This window comes from Bactrocera neohumeralis, unplaced genomic scaffold (assembly GCF_024586455.1).
Source record: "Bactrocera neohumeralis isolate Rockhampton unplaced genomic scaffold, APGP_CSIRO_Bneo_wtdbg2-racon-allhic-juicebox.fasta_v2 cluster09, whole genome shotgun sequence".
Lineage (NCBI taxonomy): Eukaryota > Metazoa > Arthropoda > Insecta > Diptera > Tephritidae > Bactrocera > Bactrocera neohumeralis.
Genome location: NW_026089622.1, coordinates 27775217 through 27794798, shown reverse-complemented (window position 1 = coordinate 27794798; position 19582 = coordinate 27775217). Strand labels below are relative to the sequence as shown.

Here is a 19582-nt window from a genome sequence, read left to right as displayed (position 1 = left end):
TCGCTATTCGATTCCGACCTTGAAACACTCTGTGCCAAAATCCAAAAAATTCTTTTATGATATTTTGCCAAATTTAGACGAAAACCGGTTTCGACAATTTGTTAGAATTAACTGGGCAAATTTTGAAATTGTACTAAAACTGATAGAAGATGATGTTCTCTTTAACGGAGCAAGTTCCGGCAAACAATTTCCCGTTGCTATGCAACTCGCCATTGTTTTATATCGTCTCGGTTGTAATGGAGAAGGTGCATCAGTTGCAAAAATTGCTAGTTTTTTTGGGATAGGTGATGGAGGAACCATTCAAAGAGTTACTGAGCGAGTCTTTCAAGCAATATTAAAAATAAAGCAAAGGTTTTTGTATTGGCCTGATGCTAAAGAGCGGCAAAGTATTGTCAGAAATACTTTTTTTGAATTGCCGCATTGTATTGGATATGTTGATGGCACAGAAATCAAACTAGCTGAAAAACCTAGCGAAGATCCCGAGTCATATTTTTCGCGAAAGCATGTATATTCTCTAAAAGTTCAAGCAGTATGTGAGTATAAACTGAGAGTCCGTCACATGGTTCTAGGATATCCAGGTAGCGTTCACGATAGCAGAATCTATAATAACTGTGAACTGGCATTGAAACCATCGGATTATTTAAGAGGCGATGAATGGATAGCAGCCGATAGTGCGTATAAACTAACGAATACGGTTATAACCCCATTTAGAACCAATTCCAACGAATGCACTTTGCAACAAAGAAATGAGTTCAATAATACCCATTCCAAGTATCGTGTGCGCATTGAAAATTGCTTTGGAATTTTGAAGGAAAGGTTTAACTCCCTCAAAGAATTAAAAATCCACATTAAAGATGACGCAAGTGTAAGGCTTGCTTGCCGGTGGGTTCTTGTTTGTGCCATTCTACATAACATTATAATTGAGCAGGAAAATGGTGATACATTTGAAATCGAAAACTTAGAAGATACTTTTGACAATGATGAAGTGAATGAGAACCAATTCCAACAGTTTCCAGTCTTAGAAGGAGAACACAAGAGACGAGCCATAATAAAAATTTTAAATGAAATGTCAACATTAAATAATTTTTAAATTTTTTCAGGTAATTTAGTATTCTTCTTTCTATTTAATTTCGAAAAATAACCTGTATATTAATTTTAGGTCTGAAAAATCTAACAAAACCCTCACATCCTGCCCTTACCCTACGATGACTTGGAAAAGCCAAACAATATGGTTGAAAGCTATTGCTGTCGGCGAAAGCCAGCAACCAAAATGCCTTAAATTAACAACTTTTAATTTGATTTCATATTTTAGAGCATTAGAAACTGTTAAAGTCTTCTTTATTTGTATATAAGTATGTAATCTTTAAAGACACAAAATATATGTGAGGATTAAAAAGTTCTTATGCTTTTTTATATTTTAACTCTAGTTCGTACATTTTGAGTTTTTCTTCTCTTTCATTTTCTAATTTCATTTTCGCCAAAGCAAGTCGTTCATCACGTTCAATTTCTAGCTTTTTCATCTCCAATTCCTGTTTTTCTTTTTCTTTCATCCAGTCAAATTTTTGCTTCTCCAAGTCCAATTTTGCTTCAAGCATTCCTTGTAATACGCCGGCAGAGCTTGCATTTGGATTTTGCTTTTTCTTTAGGCTGTGTTTCGATGTCATTCTTTTTTTTAAATTCTCAATCTCTGAGTCGCCGTTGAAGCTGCTTGCATTGTTCGATGATAATTCCAGTGATAAATGAACGTCTGGCTGTGGAGTATCGGGCGGAATAGGAGTACTGGCTGATATACGTGAACACGAGCAACTATTTGAAATATCATCAACATTATCAAATAAAAAAACCTCCTCGTTGTCTTCATAGAGGACTTCTATATTGCTACTCTCAATTATAACCGTAGGGTTCACGCCCTTTCTGAGCCCAAAAATCTCGTCCAGTATTTCGAAGAAGGGACAAATATTTTGAATGTAGTCTGCGAAATTTGGTTTAATTTAATTTCGTATTTAAAAGACAAAGAAAATAAAATACCCTTGACGCTTTCTTCTTCTCCATTTTCAATTAATCCAGCTCCTGTTTGACTACGCCATCTCACGGCCTCCATATATATTCCTTTTAAATAGCGCATTTTGCTTTTCATCACTTTCCAATTAATGTTTGCGAGCAAAGGGCACTTAGCAGATATTTTCGAATAAAATTTTTGTGCAATAGGCTTCTGTATAAAAAAAAATTATGCATTTATAAGCCAATGAAAAAAATAAATAAGATACAAACCTCAAATGACTCCGGGCGGTCTTTTATTTCTCCGCGCACTTCCTCTAAAAGGCTTCTAGTTTGCTCACTGATCCAACGATGTGTTGGTGCTGCCCGGAAGCGCTTAGCTTTGACCTTTTCTTCTAATTCCTGAATATAAAATGTATTTCTGCAATTTTCATCTTCACGAGAAATTTAAGTAATACTTACTGATGCACTCATTATACAAAGGTTTCAGATTATTTCTTTAAATTAAACAAAATTTTGCAACAAGGACAAATGTTTACCGTTCTTTTTTTCTTTGCAAGTAGTGTTGCCTGCACTAAAAACTTTACTTTTTTGAAGCACTAAATGTAAATTATTTTCGTGTAATGGCAACACTAAAACAAAATATCAGTTTATGAAGCAAATACGCGTCGAATTTGCCTCTTAGTTTTATACGAAACGCGTAAACTCTTTTTCATACAAATTTTGACAGCTCATTTATAAGGCACAGAATTTTACGAGTTTAAGAACTTTATGAGGCATTTATGAGTTTGATGGAATACCCTAAATATTTTTTTTTATATCTTCAACAAAATTTCAAAAATAATTATCATTAATTATAATTGAACAATTATTAAACCTTATTACATAGTTTCCACTTATTAATGGTAATTCTTGATTACATGTATTATTAAGTTTTAAAGTGTTTGCATTTTTAATAAGAACTGGTTTTATATTTAATTGTATTATTTCTTTACATTTTACAAGATTACAATTATTTCTTAAAATACAGTGTTTGCTTATTTTCATTTGTTCTAATGATTTAATATCTTCAAACATTAATGTTTTATTTTTGTAGGTAAATATTTCTTCTATTTTTGCATCTATTTCATTATTTTCTCAGGTAGGTATTGGAATAATTTTTCGTATTTTTACATTTTCAAAAATTTTTGGTATTTTTATTCCAAATACTAGAAATGTGTTATTAACAAATACTGTTCCTAGTTGTAGATATTTTAGTTTATTATAATCAATATTATATTTTACAATTTCTTCGTTTGTTAAAATATTTGGGTGTATTATCCCATATTTAGCGGATACAACATTTTCTTGTATGTGTTCTATCTTACTTTTTAACAACTGAATTTTGGTGTACTGATCTAAATATAATGTTTGTTTGTATTCGTCATATATGAGCTTATTTATCGAATTAAGCTCTTTTTCAATTTTTAATCTGTCACTTTTAACAATCTCTTTTAAGTGTTCAATAGCTGATGAGAAGTAATAGTTAATTTGTTCGTTAAATGAGTCATTTGTTTGTAAAAGATATGTTTGTATTTTTTTCTGTCGTCTTCGTCCATTGTACCAAAAAGCCAATTGCATTAATCAGTCCTCTTTTATTTCTAGATCTAACTGTCATGAGCGTCAGTAGTTTATTTCTTATATCTAACAACTCTCTTTGCAGTACTTCTTTATTTTCCAATTTCATCAAAATTACATTATCTGTCATAGCGTTAATAATATTTTCTAATTGTTGAATGTCAATAATTTGTAGTACTATATCGCTATCTTTTTTATTGCTTGATCTCTAATCTCTAAATCTATGAATCCGTTTTGTTCCTTTACTTCTGTCAAATCTATTGTCCCCTTACAATGTTGTGTCATTAAAGCTATTACTGTCCACATTATCCAAATCTGTAAATTTTAAAGGTCTTTTTATATTACTAGTATGGATTTTTTCTAAGTTTTGTTTTCTATAATTAGGCTGTTCCTTGTGCCTAACTGCTTTACAATTTTTTATAAATCCTTCCGTTCTATGTTCTGTATAGTCTTCCATGTTCCTATTTAGTTTGTTGATTGTCTTTTCTTTTTGTTGTTCTAAATTTTTTCTAACTACCTCTTTATCTACTTTATTGTTATGTACCTCGTTGGGTGTGAATTTTATTGTAGAATGAAATCTATCATTATAATTCCTAATAGCTTTTTGAATTAGCTGCTTAATTGATACATTTTTATTTAATTTATATAACATTCTAAATTTTTCAGAAATTGTATTATGAAATCTTTCAATGTCTGCATTACCCGTATGACTGTTGAGTTTGGTTAAATGGAGTTCTATATTTTCATTATTTAAAAATTCCCTAATTCTTGGAGCATTAAATTCATTGTCAGCTACTATTTTCTTTGGTTTTCCCATTTTGGTAAAATAGTCTTCTAATTGTTCGATGAATGTAATGTGATTTCTATCAGTTAAAGGATATGCTATTCCATATTTGGAAAATTTGTCTATAATTGTTAATAAATGGAATCTTTTTATTACATATGTGTCTATGTGGATTATTTCATTATTCTTGGTAGCCGTTTCTGTATTAAAAAAATTTTGTTTAATAGGTCTCCTATCATATTTAACTTCTTGACTTGTTTCGCATTGATTAATTACTATTTGTATTAACTCTCCTAATTTCGGATAAAAAATTTTATTTCTAAGTTGATTATATGTTTCTTGTATGCCCGAATGCATACTTTCTCTAATGTGATACAACGAAATTTGCTTAACAGCTTCCACTTCTGTTTCTATATCCTTCTAATTGTTTATCATTTGAAAACATTTCTATTAGTTTCTCTTGTACTATATTGTACTGTCGCTCGGATAATTCCGAATAAATTCCTACTTTTCCTTTTGTTATATATTTTTTAAATATTTCACTCAATCTATCGAAATCATACTCTGAAATAAAAATAATTCTTTTTCCATGTATCTGTTTTAGTTCTTCTGTCTTGTTGTTTGTCAAAATAATTTGGGTTTTATATTTATTAACTATCTCCTCCTTGATATAAAAATGATCTTGTAAATTTTCTTCTGCTGAATGTATTGTTTGCATTGATGTATCGTCATCTAAATTGTTAACTATATTTAGGTCGTGCTCTGAAATTTCATCGGTATTTTCATCTTTATTTCCTTTAATCTCATCTTCATTATCTTGTATTCTGCTAAGAAAATCTGCTACTCTGTTTCCTTTCCTTTAATATATTCGATGTCAAATTGATATTCACCTAATTTTAACAACCATCTTTGATGTTTTGGTGACATGTCTTTCCTTCTATATTTTGAATGTAAATATTTAATTGGTTGATGATCTGTTACGATCTAAAATTTTCTACCTTATAAATATGGTCTAATGTAGTTTACGCTCCAAATAATTGCTAAAAATTCTTTATCAGTTGCTGAATAATTTCGTTCATGATTATTTAAGGTTCTTGATGCATAACATATTGGGTGTCCTTCTTGAGATATAAATGCTCCTATTGCATAATTTGATGCATCTGTAGTTAATGTAAATGCTTTTTCAAAATTTGGATACCGTAAAATTGGATGCGAGCTTATTAATCGTTTAAGTTTTTCGAATGCTTCTATATATGAAGGATCTTTTATATTAATTCGGACTCCTTTTTTTGATATTTTGTAATTGGTTGTGCTACCTTTGCATAGTCCTTAACAAATTTCCTATAATAACCTTTTATACCTAAAAAGCTCTTAATTTGTTTTTCCGTTTTTGGTAATTCTAATTCTTCTATTACTTTGATTTTATTTGGATTGGGCTTGATACCATCTTTTGTTAGAATATGTCCTAAAAATTCTGTTTCTTTTTTCAGATAATTACATTTATCCATTTGTATTTTTAAATTTTTTGATTCTAATACCTTGAAAATATCTCTAGTTGATTGTATGTATATGTTCCTGTAACGTTGTGCTAAAGATTAGTATATCATCTACATAAGTATACTACGCATGTTTTGTTTAAAAAGTCTCGTAAAATTTCGTTCATGAGTCGTTGAAAGGTTGCTGGTGCATTCTTTAACCCGAATGGCATTCTTGTAAATACATTCAAGCCATGAGGTGTTACGAGCGCTGTTTTACACCTGTCTTCCTCTTTGATTGTAATTTGATGATAACCTTTTGCTAAGTTTAGTGTAGTAAAATATTGGGCTCGTCGCAATTTATCTAAAATTGAATCAATGTTAGGAAGAGGATATTTATCATCTATAGTTACCTCATTTAACTTCCTATAATCGATTACTATTCTGTACTTTCTTTTCCCTGAATTATCCATTTTCTTTGGAATTACTATTAAAAGGCTGGAATATCGAGAATTACTTTTCCTTATAATTCCTTGTTCTTCCATTTCTCTGATTTGTTTTCTAGCTGCTTCTTCATGCTGGGGTGGATATCTATACAATTTAGAATTTATTTGCTCTTCTGTAGTAGTTTTTATTTCGTGTTGAATTTCCGTAGTACTTGTTAATTTTTCTCCTTCTTAAAATAAAAGGTTTTCGAATTTTTTCAATAATTTCGTGATTTCTCTAAACTCTTCTGCATTTAGATGATCTAATTTAATTTCTTTTAATTTCTCATTTGTTGTTTTTAGGGTACATATTTCACTAAAATTGAATGGTTTATTTAAAAACACTGATTCTTTTTTATTTAGTGAAATTTTTCCATCTATTAGATTTATCATCGTGTTTAAATGATTTAATAAATCAATTCCTATTATGAAATTATATTTTCCTATTTTTTAATGATGTCGATCTCCATCTTATATACGCGTTTTCAGGTAAATTGAATTCTTTTGGTGCTTCCGTATGCACTTCATGGGTAATTGTTTCCTTGATTGTTACTGTTCTTATTGTTATATTATTTTTAAGTGGAATTTTTCGAAATTCGTTCAATTCAGAATCCACTTACATTCGCTCCCGTATCGATAAGCGCAATATATTTTTTATTTTTAATTGTTATTACTATTCATGGTAAGCTCTCCGAGGCTTCCTTGTAAAAAAAATTGATTCATTAATTTCACTGTAGTCGTCACTTTCTCTATAGCTTTGCCTAGGTGTTTGCAAGCGATTTTGGCTGCTACTACTGCTAGGGTGTCCTGCTATTCGGGATCTCTCTTGATCTGAATTATTAGTTTCTCTATAATCTTCGAGTTCTCTATAGCTTTGCCTAGGCGTTTGCAAGCAATTTTGGCTGCTCCTACTGCTAGGGTGTCCTGCCATTTGAGATCTCTCTTGATCTAGTTCTATACTATCTACTTCCATAGGCTCTCCTCTATCTAGTCTTACTTGGTTTGAGTTTATATTTCTCCTCTCTCTACCTGAGTTATTATCTTTATATGTTGGGAACCTTTGCCCATATTGGTGAGAATTATTATCTCTATTTGTTGGGAATCTTTGCCCATATTGGTGAGAATTATTATCTCTATATGTTGGGAATTTTGCCCATCTTGGTGAGGATTGTTTTCAACAATTCCTTTATTTTGTGAATAATTTTGCCTAACTTGACCTGGTTTATCGTCTTTGCCTATATATTTGTCATAGTATTTTTTGTTGTATTGTCCATAAGCTAGTTTGGTTTTCTTAAATTCTGGCCTAATACATGAATCCTCATATCTTCTTTTTGTCATTATCTCTATGATATTATAAAGGTCATGTTTCTCGTATATTTTGTCCAATACTGTCCCTTGTGTCATTTCTTTAATTGTGTTCACTAAAAGACTGTCCACGTTGGTCATGTCTATCCCTACATCGTCCTTATAATATATTCTAAGTTCATCAGCTTTGTATTTGATATTTTGTATAAGTACTGCTAACTCACTCACCGTGTTTGCCTTTATACTGCATATTCTCCTGTATACTTCATGGGGTTCCAGATTAGGTTAATATCTTAACTTCAGCGCTTTCTTGATTTCCGTCCAGTTGTCCGGATGCGGTAAATTTATTATAACGTCCTTTGCCTCCCCTTGTATCGTCCTATAATATATTGCCCTGGTGGCTTCCTTTTTGACTTCCTCATCTCTTATATTTGACAATAGATATTCGATGCTGCTCTTAAAAGAATTTATTGTTACTTCTCCTTTTACCGTGAATGTGGGTATGTGTTGAATGTTTTTCATAATTCGTTGTAGGTCATTTTCATTGGTTGCTTGACGATGTTGGAGATCAACATACGCTTGTCGAAGTTGCTCCAACTTCTGCTCTCTTCTGCTCAGTTGCTCGATGAGCTCTACGTTGGGAATTTGAATCTGCTCTTGTTCCATTTTTCTGTTGTTATCGAATATTTGTTGCCTCGATGTTTTGATTTCGATGGTTTTCCTCGTTACCTTCGCTAATTTTGGTGACTCCACGCTTTTGTTTTTCTTTTCGTGTTCACTGCAAAACTTGTTTTTTTTCGGGTATTTTCGGTGGGTTAACGCCTTTAACTTAAGGTCGTTTTCACTGTGAAAAATTATTTTATTTTATTTTTGTTATATCCTGGAGGGTCTGGTCAACTTCCTGAGTTGGCTACAGATTCGCAGGATTTGTTTGGGTGCTATAGTAACGTTTCACTATCCTTGTAAATTTTTACTAAGGTTTACCGACTGCGCCAATTATATGTTTAGTCGCGGTAAACGGGTTTGTAAAAAAAGTCAAAAAATCAAATTAGATTGCAACGAGGTGACGTTGTTGGACATCCAGAACAGACTACTTTATTTGATAAACTTAAAATGAAGCTTATTCTAATTACAAATTGCTTATTTATAATATTCACTTATTTTTAACATATTACTATTGCTGAATAAGCATACTTTTATTAATTCTAATAATTCTTACGAAATTTACTTTTTGAATTAATTTTTTATTACTTTATTTGTTTAAGCAAATTGCAAAAGCCGGAAATGGTGTTATGTTGCAATTTGCTTTAACAGTTCGTCGTATTTATCAACTGCCTTGTCAGGTGTTTTTACATACGTAGTCGTACATGTAACTCGCGCGACTACTGGAGTGTTAATATGAAATACGTCCATTTAAATATACTGTCACACATGCGTTGGTGTTGGAGTTTTTCCTATTAGTTGTTTATTTGGCTGCCATTCGTCCTTGTGTTGTAGACATATTTTAAATGCTACTACTGCTTTTCTGCACATATCTTTAATGTTTGGCCAAAATGAGTTAACAAGTTTTTTTTATAATTTCTGTGTGCACGGTTATGTATCTGTATGACTATTTCTTTTTCTTCATTTTCAGAGCTTACATCTGTTAGTTTTTGAGCTAATACACAGCTAAAATTTTGAAACCTAGTGGTAATTTTGTCTTTTAAATGAAAAAGTATTTCTTCATCTATATTCAACGCATTAGTAGCTTTTGATTTTCTTACATCTTTAAGTTTAATTAATAAATCCGCTGTATCTTTAAAAAATATTGTATGTCCGAATCGACTAGGAAAATTTGTTTCAGTCAGAACCTCATTTTTTTCATTATTTTGGAGTAAAATTATTTGATTCTTGAATGAATTAAAAGGTTGTTTAACTCTTTTTCTTAGAAAGAAAAGAAAGAGGATCTGCTACAATATTCTGGTTACCAGGTTTATAAACTATGCAGTTCTTCAATTAGATTTTTCCAGCGTTTTAATTTTGTATTGGGATTTTTTCAGAAATAGAAAAAAATAGAGATTGGTGTACAATGTAAATAGTTAGATCTGTTACGCCGTATGAATAATTTCTTAATTTTTGTAATGACCATACTATAGCTAGTAGCTCCTTCTCATTTGTACTATAATTTTGTTCTGTTTCATTTTGTGTACGTGAAATAAATGCGATTGGTTGACGATTTTGGGCCAGAACTGCACCAATAGCAACGTTGCTTGCATCTGTTGTCAAACTGAAAGGTTTGAAAAAATCTGGTTGAAATAGTTCAACTTGTTCCTGCAATGCATTTTTTTTATTATTTCGAAAGCACAAGTGTCTTAGCACTTTGGTTCGTTGATATTCATCCTAATTCTCCTCTCAAATAAACGGTTAGTGGTTTCGTAATTTTAACAAAGTCTAACGAATTTTCCCTAGAAAAGATCGTAATTCTTATAGATTTTTAGGTTGTGGGTAGTTGTTTTTATGGCTTCAGTTTTCTTAGGATCAACTCTTATTCTATTATGTTTTACAATGTGCCCAAGGTATTCAACTGAATCCTGGAAAAAATGTGACTTTTCATCAGAAATTTTCATGTCAGCATTGTGCATTGCGTTGATTATAGTCCGAAGGTGTTTCATATGTTCTTCGGGTGTGGAGGAATATATTAATCAATACATGGTCAATATAAACATATGCGTTGAAAAATGGATGGGGCATTCTTTATAATATTCATAATATTTGATGAAAACCTGATTTTAAATCGATTGTGGAAAAAATCTTTGCTTTTCCTAAGTTTTGTAAAGTAATATTATCATTGGGAATGGGATATCTGTCAGTAATAGTATGCGCATTAATTTTCTGGAAGTCAACAACCATCCGTCTTTTGGGTCTACCTTGGTGATCGGTGCCCTTTTTTGGGACAATCCATATAAGAGAGTTATATATTTTAGGGTTGGATTATACCCTTTTTTAACAATTCTTCTTGATAAAGTCCTGATCAGATATGGGATATGGATATTGTTTTGTTCATATCGGATCTTCTGATTGGGTCCTAACCGATGCCTGTGTTGTGGTTGTGAAAGTTTCACTAGTATAATTATTTCTTTTCATAAGTTCTTCTACTTGACTTTTAAACTCAATTATTTTTTTGTCGAATTTTGAGTCTATTTTCCTCTGGTATTTTAAACTATAGTCGAACAAATTCACGTCCGGTTTTATTTGGCGAAGTCCTTGTTCTCCAAGAATCATACCGAATTCGATAAGTCAATTTCAAAGAAGGTCAAATGAAACCCTTACATTGTAATTATTTTTTAGACCAAATGACTGAAAGCCATGCAAAGTTTTAGTTTTGAATGGTTTAATTTTAACTGATTTTCCTATTCTGCAGCTCAAATTTATATTTTTATTAGTAGATCCTGTGTTCCCTAATAGGGTTACGGGCGTGCCTGTTAGACCGCATTTTGTTTGAATGCAGGGCAGAACGTTCACACGCCTTAAAAAAGTACACCCTGATTCGAATTGGTCTTCATAAATAAAAAAAATTTCAGATTCTAAATACTCTTGCTTAGTCTGATATATTTGTTGAGCTTCATTTGGTGGGCTAGAATTATTTTGGTTGTTAGCTGCCCTACCATTTTTAAACATAGTCTTTGAATTATTATAGTTACCATTTTTATTATAGCCGGTGGTTTGAACGTACTGCCGGGAAACGTCTACGTCCATGGGATCTGGAACAGGTTGTTTGGGTTGGCTGCCTCTTTGTTGATATATCTGCATTCTAAAGGTGTGGTCTATATTTTTTGATTGTAGTTGTTGAATCGAGATCCTTGAGTGAGTCTCGTTGACCTCGAACTGATGATCAATATTGTAATGGTAAATGGTGCAAGCAATTGCAAACGCTGCTTCCAAGATTTGCTATACAGTGCTCCGCTAGTGTGTTTGAAGTTTAATCCTAGGATGAATGAACGGACCACCTTCATCCCTGAGTTGTTTTGGTCACTAGACATCTCAATTTCTGATAATGCCAAATTGAGTGTCTTTGATACCTCGCTATAGAGTTCTGCGAGGGTTTCCCTTCCTTGTTGTATCCTCCTCATCTCGTCTAGCAAAACGTATAAGGGTCGCTGGTCAGCAAAAGTGAAGTCCAATCGGTTTTTTATGGAGTAAAAATCATGTTCGTGTTGTGATTGGTGAGAGCGTCAGCAGCTGCTCCAGTAATTTTGGTTCTTACACGAGCACTGCAGTATTTCGGATCTTGGGTAAAATCATTAATAGTCTCCAATAAGGTCCAAACTTGTGATCTCCATAATCGGTATTGACTCTTGTCAATTTTGGCAATGACTTACATAAACACTTGCAGGTCAATATCTTTTGGATCCGTAATATTGAGTCTGATGTTTGTATGATGATTGGAGTCGCTTGATGATTTTGCTGTTGCACTGACGCCAGTTGTTCAGTAAAGTCGTCTTGTTATTTTCTCAAAATTTCAGTCAATAATGAAATTTGCGTTTGGAATAAGTTGAGCTATTTATTCCTCCATGATTGTTGCAAATTTTAGTTGCCTGTTGTAATCAAACGCTTTTTGTTTCTTCTCGAAATTGGTGATTGGTCAATTTTCAGTGCCAGTGTGTAACTCTGGATTAATACTGTTCAATGTTTCAGGATCAGGACGTTGTGGTTCGAAGTCCAACTTCACGTGGAATTTAAAATGTTTATTCTATCTTCTTTTTTGTCGTCGGAGGATGAAATGCCTTTACGAGCGGTTGAGCCTCCAGTTAAACATTAGCAGTCTGTTAGCGTTGAGTAAAGAAACGATATTTTTGTTAAGATCGTATGTCTTCCCTTTATTGATCGGTATTCCATACTAACTACCTTTTACAACCTTACTGCCAAAGAGTGTTTGCTTACTTGCTAAGCACTTAGAATTTTGATCATTTTATCTCTTATTCTATTGTTGTGTTTGGGTTTGTTTACATAAATCTTAGTGCTACTTACTATAATATAGACTATTGGGATCATGGTTGTTTACTACTAAATAACTATGTAGGTTGTTATTGTTTGTTGTACTTATAGAGCACTTCTATTGTTCCAAGATAAGGTTGTTTTGATAGATTTTCTTTAATATTGTTCTGTTTACTGAAACATTAATTTGTTTTGATGTTTGTTTGTTTAGGATATTTTAATAAGATACTATTATAAGGAATACGTTCCTTAACTCGCGCTTCATGCTCTTGAAAATGGTGCATATTTTCAGAGGATGCAGCGTGGAGGCCCCTGATTTTCAATCGATAGCTGTTCAGTTCTTTCCCTGGTTGGTGTGGCAGGTGGCGGTCCCAGAACGTTGTGGGCCCTTGGGGCGGCGACCAGTGCAGCTGCCGCTGCCGGTTTGAGTCACCTTTACATTCATTTCTATGGGAATATAAGATTTCATTAAATTGGTTTTGTTTATAATGTTATAATGTTGTTGTTGGAGCTACATATCTATACAAATGGATATGTGTAATAAGTTGATCTTCTTGAGGTATAAACTGCCAATCGATCTCTTGTGATGCATATGTTTTAATAATTGCAGGGGGACTTCTTTCATGTACTTCAGTTTATAAACTCTTTCTCGGTGGCTCTTTGAGCTCCGATAAAGTTTTTTCCATTGTCGTTTGCAATCGTTGAGGGAAATTCGCGTCGTTCGAAAAAGCGTGCAAATGCTGCGAGAAAAGCTGCAGTTGTTAGATCTGAACAAGGCTCGAGGTGTACTGCCTTTGTCGTAAAGCATACAAAGACAGTCACATACCCTTTTGTAAATGAGGAAGACCTTAATATCGTGGCCTTTTTCTGGAAAGATCCAGCAAAATCAACCGCAGTAATGGGAAAGGCTAGAGCATACTTGCAACGTTTAGGTTGTAAAGCTGCCATGACCTGCGTACGCATTTTGTGTTTGTAAATAGTACATTTGGGGTATTCTCTTGCTCTTGCAAAACCCTAGCACGGTGCAAGAATTGCATATATTTCCTCTTGGTGCACCGGCACAACAACAAACACACGCAGAAAATTATTTGCAATGGCTGTAAAATATGTCAGACCAAAACCCATGTATGTTTGCGTGCAATGTCACGCGAAAATATAATTGCAACCCTGTCTTTGCTGTCATTTTACATAAAGACATATTACGTCGTTAAATTTTTGAGGAAGGTAAGTTTTAAATAGATTTTAATATTTCTATTTAAATTATAAAGATTTGTTACAGTTTTTTTGTTAAAAATTTATGCAGAAGCTGCGTCAATTCACAATAGCCGTGCATAATACTCATTCACAATACATTGACCGAATCAGCCGTTCATATATCACTAGATTCTGCAATGGGTGCTCTCGTGCTCTTGCATATTTCGCTATAGTATTTTTGCAAGAGCAAGAGAATACCCCTATTGTTTACGCATGAAAAGCGCATCTTTGATTCGTGGCTTTAAACTTATCGGACCATTTGTTGCATCAAGCGGTGCTCGCCATACAGTGTAAGCTGATGGAGGTATATTAGAAATAATTAAGTGAAACGGGATTTCTCCGGAACAATGATGGGATGTCGCTCATTGTTACTTAGACTGAAGTTCGCTAATATACCATTTGCCTGATTTAATACTTGTATCTTAGCGTCCAAAAATGGATTTAGAACGAGAAGGGAGCTTCCCTTTTCGAGCAACTTTGATTTGATGTGGGCTTTAGTTTTGACAGAAGAGCATTCAGTTCGAATCGTAGCAGGCTTGGTGTCTTCAAGGGTGCGGCTTTGGCTTTCGCTACCAAAAGATGTGAATATATGTATTTTGTTATCATACTGAGTGCGCATTTTGTGTATGAAAATTGTTGCGCAATAAGCCTTTTCAGAAATATCACAGAAACCATGTAATTCTACATTTTGATTAGGGGCGAAATTTACCCATCGAGGGAATCATATTTCCGAAATAGTATGCAAGTTGTTAGCAAAATTTTTTTTTTTCAATATTATTTTATTTATTGGATCTGCTTTTTTTAAGTCTAACAACAAGTTATAAAATCTTAAATCTCTTTAAAACCTAGACAAGCTCAAGCAAGTGATTGAGCTGTTTTATCTCTTCTTTTAAGGCGTGTTTGATCGCAGGAATGTACTAAAGCATTATCCAAAGGGCTTGGGTGGTCTGGGAGTATAATATATATTTAATTCTGCTATCTTCTACTTCTTTCTTTACCATAGTAATACCAAGGTCTTTAGGGATATTTTCGATACACATGTACCATGGTGAACACGTAATTGTTCGAAGCATTTTCGATTGGAATCTTCGTTGGAATCAGTTGAATGCTATACATCCAAATCGGCTTTATGACCGCATTATATAAAAGCACTTTGTTGTCTAGGCTAAGTTTGGAATTTTTATTAAAAAGCCAATTTAAATTTGCTGCTCTTATCTTCATGCAAGTTATTTTACTAGATATATGTTTTCTCCACGTAAGTCTTCTATCTAGGGGAATACCAAGCCATTACTTCGTTCGCTTGGGATACTAAAATATTGTTTATTTTAACTGCCAGGCACATTTTTGGTCTAAGCGAAAATGTAACATGTACACTTAGCAAATTTTACCCATTATGTTAAACGTATTAGTTTTACTTGCTCATCCCATTCAGTGCCATCTTGGAACAATTCTTGAATGAGGATTTTAGCTTGAATCATTTTTGGTGACAGCCACCCTTCGGGGTCAGATAGATATCTACCTTTAGATACTTTTTCATATGGTACAGCTTCTTCCATATAATTGAGGTCAAGATATTCATACATCACATTACCATATGCAGATTTGAGCTCACTTTTTATTATCAGACTTTTTTTAAAACTTAAAAATTGCAGGACTGCTGATATTCTAGAGTGACCTAGACCTATAGAATCAGAGAAGGGGGGTTTGAATGGAGGTCGCACAACATAACGACATTTTCTTGTTGTTGTGGACTTGTAGTAGGCCTCGCATGCCTGGTCTTCTTCCGAAGGTTGGGTGATTTGAGGTAATTCTTCTACTTCCCAGAATTTTCTAAGTTGATTATATTTTCAACTTGTGTAGTGAAATAATTTAATTTTTCAGTGACTACTTAAAATCCACCTAAAGATTGTATTTTGGGCTAACAATTTATTGGAGATTTACTCTATTCCTTCAAGGATTATTTGAGGTATTAAGTCACTGCCTAATACAAGTAATCAGCCCTATCACGCAATCCATCGTAGACTGTTTTTCGGGGAAAGTTACGAAACTGCTATCATGCAATTCGAACAGTTCCGAAAGTAAGTTCGAAATTCGTAGAGTTGCATTCACTGAATTCACTCGGAACGGAAATTTTTTAAGTTTAGCGGAATTTTTGTACGACAGGTTTGTGCTAACGGAGAAAAAATTTTAAAAAAAGAAAAATGTAAGTTTTAAATTAAAAATAAATATGTTATAGTTTGAATTCAATTAAAAGTTTTAATATTTAATATTATCAATTAAAACTTTTAATTGAATTTAAACTATAACATATTTGTTACCAGTAAAATAATGTTTAATGCGATTTCTGCAGGTCCAAAGTAATTACCACCAAGCAACAATATGCACTAATGGTTGAGCTGTTACAGCAAAAACCTGAAATGGCGCAGGGTTTTACCAAGTGCCCTAAAGAAGAAGTGGCAGCTTTTTGGAACAATATGGCCCAAGAACTGAATAGTGTTGGTCCGCCTATCAAGGATATTTCCAGCTGGAAGAAGGTAATATAATAAAACTGTAGATTTTATTGTTGTAACAGGATAATTTAAAGCTTTTTTTTTATTTTGTATTAGGTATGGCTTGACTGGAAGGCCTATATAAAAAGGAAATTAGTTGAAAATAAAAAGAAGCAGTCAGCTACTGGTGGCGGCATAAATAGGCAGCACCATTTCAATGAATTGGAGGAAGCGGAGATCACACTAACGGCATTGCAAACAAGCACAAGTGGTATTGAGAATACAGTGAGCATCGGCTTACCTATTGTAGCCGACATGGGCAATGAGACAGAGGCTGACGTATCAATGCCATCAGTGACCTGCAGTCCAGCACTGTCTAGACGTACTACTAGGCCACCGGAAACATCTACAGCCGATTTAATTAAAGAGCAATTTAATATTCAAAAAGAATTTCAAGAAAAGATTATTGATAAGTTGGACGATCTCTCTACGTATGCGACGAGTAGGCAGAGCATTGGAAATGCAAAATGATTTAAAAAAAGCGGAAGTGGAAGAAATTAGAAGGCACAACATAGCTATGGAAAATTTGATAGCTGCTAAAAATTCCATTAAACAGAAAATGTTAGAGGTAGAGGAGTAAAAATTGCAAGCCATGACAGAAAATAATTAAATTAATTAAATAAATACTTAATTAAAACTATAAATATTTTGTGTTAATACTTATTTAGGATATTATACTCGGGTTGCAACACTTACATATAGCTTCTCTGATTTGTGAAGCTGCAGCATTATAAGTTGATGAAAGAATTTCATTACTTTCTGTGAAAATATTTGGTTCCGAATTATTTTCTAAACTTTCATCATTCACGCGATAGTGAATGCAAACGTTGTGTAACGCTGCCGCAACATTAACGATTTGAGATGCCTTCCATGGCTCGTAGTGAAGCTCACTTGATGCCAAGTTTATGTTGTCGGACAAGATTGTTTCTATCTGAAACAGGCATTTTTCTAAACTTCTCGCAAGATCGATTTCACATAATGATACAGATACAGATTTCACATAATGATTGCCATTGGATGGTTTGATTTGACACGAATGTTTGGCTTCTATTAATGTGTCTATTATATTGCATGTTATTACTGGCTTGAGGCTTAAACAAGTGTTCACTTGAGTCATTTAGATGACTATTTGGCATAATAGTTTTTTTGTCTACTCGTTCAGCTATTTCATACTGAGTAGTTAAAAATTCTTTCATCTGATACCATTTTGGCGATTTCTTTTTTGCCACTAGTGATTGCTCCCATCGTAGCAAAGCAGCATCAGGCAGAATTTCTGCACAAATGTTTACTAGGATGCGATCCCATTATTCTCTGAAAACATTTTGTGTTTCTAACACTGATATACAATTAGTCATTGTCGAATATAATTTCAGAAATTCCTGGCTGTTTTCTTGTTAAATTTTTGGTAAATTCATTAAAATTGTTATTTGGTTATCTACCAATACATTGTAATTTTCTTATCTTTCGGCCAATGCTTCCTAAGCCAAATTAAAGTTTTCTTCATTTAAAGTGAAACGCTTAACGATACCGCCTGCTTCTCGTATTGTTTTGTACCTGAGATGGTACAGCTTTTGAAAGCTTAGGATGGTTTATGTACACGGTAGTGAACATGTCTCGAAAGGACGGCCATTGATCATAACCTCCGTTAAAAACTTCAGTATCACAAGCTGGTACTTTCAAAAATATACCTGTATTTAGGTCTTCTGCGGAGAAAGATTAGTGACTCTACGTAGCCTTAATAAATTTATTTGGTCTAACATCATTGACTTTGTTGCTTCGTACTGATCGAGACATTTTTAACATAATATTTGGCTGACGCTGAAGCTTTCATGTTTTCTAGAAGTTCAGCGTCATCAGTATCTAGTAAATTAAAATTAAAATAAAAAATCCGTTAATTACTTTTTTATTTATCAACATTTTTTCATGATTTTAGTAGGGACGATAACCATTTACGTACTTTTTAAGAATGAATTCATTTTTTTAATTTCAGATGATCCAAACATGAGAAATATTGTCCGTCAGGGAAAAAACGCATTCCATTCACCCAGCCATTTCTCCGACAGATACCATCAAAAAATTCCGAAAAAAATTTTTTATACACTCCACGATATAGCTCATGATATGTACAAAAAGTTCTACTGTAGAATAAAAAATCTATAAAAAAAAATGTAAAAAAAAACAGGCCAGATTACCCTACTAACCCCTTAAAACCGATTCAGTATTGTCACTAATAAAGGAGGCTGAAAATCTTGCATAGTATTGGATAAAGCTATCACTCTCGGTGATTGTTTTACTCACTGCCCGCTGGACTTACCACTTGTGACAAATAGTGTGTTTTAAAATAAAACCTCCGATTTCACTTTCACAACTCGGATAAACGCTTTTATTTAACAAAAGAAATTCGCCTTCTAATGGTGAAGGGAGGGGGTTCCGGACACGTTAGTTTCACAATTGTGTTAATCGAAAATTATTAAAATTATTGTATTCACAAAATGATATGTGTAAATTATGGAGAAATGGCGATAACTAGCGGCGTGTGGCGAAAAGGCGACGTGCATTCAGTAATGGACGAATCAATACTGACTTGTGTAAAAGCGGTCCCTTTTTCAGTGGAGTGATGTGGTGTGTGTTTTAGTGTGTGGATCCTGCGCTCGCGCGTGTGGGTAGTGTTGATGTGGAGTGTGGTGATGTCGAGGTGAGTGTGGTGAGTTTGCGTGTTAGTGATGGGTGTAGGTGTAGTGTGGGGCAGGCGACTAAGGCTCATTTAGCCATCCCGGCCCCCCTAGCCGAATATATCAGCCTAGAATCCTCTGAAGCTGCTGCAGAGTGGCTACGACGTTGCTGAGGCCTGAGGTGCGGCGCGGACGCGGTCGTTGTTGCTGGCGTCGCGTGGACGCCCCATTATGTGGCTGCCGGTCACGGGAGGATGATGGCCCTATAGTTCGACGGGGCCGTGCATCCCGGCTTAATGGCGGTCGTTGTACTGCGCCGCGGTTGCGGCCGGCAGGACGTTGGCTGGTGTCATTCCGAGGTGTACGGTGCAACATAGTGTGATGCGGCCGCATACAAATTTGGCACAGATTGCCCGACGTACACTCGTGAGTTTGGTGGACAGGCGTCAGGCAATTGAGACAATGGCGT

General features: G+C 33.9%; 2 protein-coding genes and 1 long non-coding RNA gene across 4 annotated transcripts in view; 2 read left to right on the top strand and 1 right to left on the bottom strand.

Annotated features, from left to right (window-relative positions):
• The window catches only part of LOC126764300 (uncharacterized), a 73199-nt gene that overhangs the window by 52697 nt on the left and 920 nt on the right, over nt 1-19582 (top strand). Inside the window, exon 3 of one of the 2 annotated variants that reach the window (XR_007667906.1) lies at nt 18432-18879. The exons of the other annotated variant lie outside the window; for it this stretch is intronic. This is a non-coding gene — a long non-coding RNA (uncharacterized LOC126764300). The remainder of the gene's footprint in view (nt 1-18431; nt 18880-19582) is intronic. 2 annotated transcript variants of the gene reach the window in all.
• Nucleotides 1862-2552, bottom strand: LOC126764231 (uncharacterized). The gene is made up of 3 exons (XM_050482035.1): nt 2461-2552; nt 2272-2400; nt 1862-2212 (listed from the first exon to the last, which is right to left on the bottom strand). Exons 1-3 carry the CDS (start codon nt 2470-2472, stop codon nt 1904-1906), a joined length of 450 nt encoding a protein of 149 aa, XP_050337992.1. The 5' UTR covers nt 2473-2552; the 3' UTR covers nt 1862-1903.
• LOC126764202 (uncharacterized) lies at nt 16197-17029 on the top strand. The gene is made up of 2 exons (XM_050481997.1): nt 16197-16426; nt 16499-17029. Exons 1-2 carry the CDS (start codon nt 16280-16282, stop codon nt 16910-16912), a joined length of 561 nt encoding a protein of 186 aa, XP_050337954.1. The 5' UTR covers nt 16197-16279; the 3' UTR covers nt 16913-17029.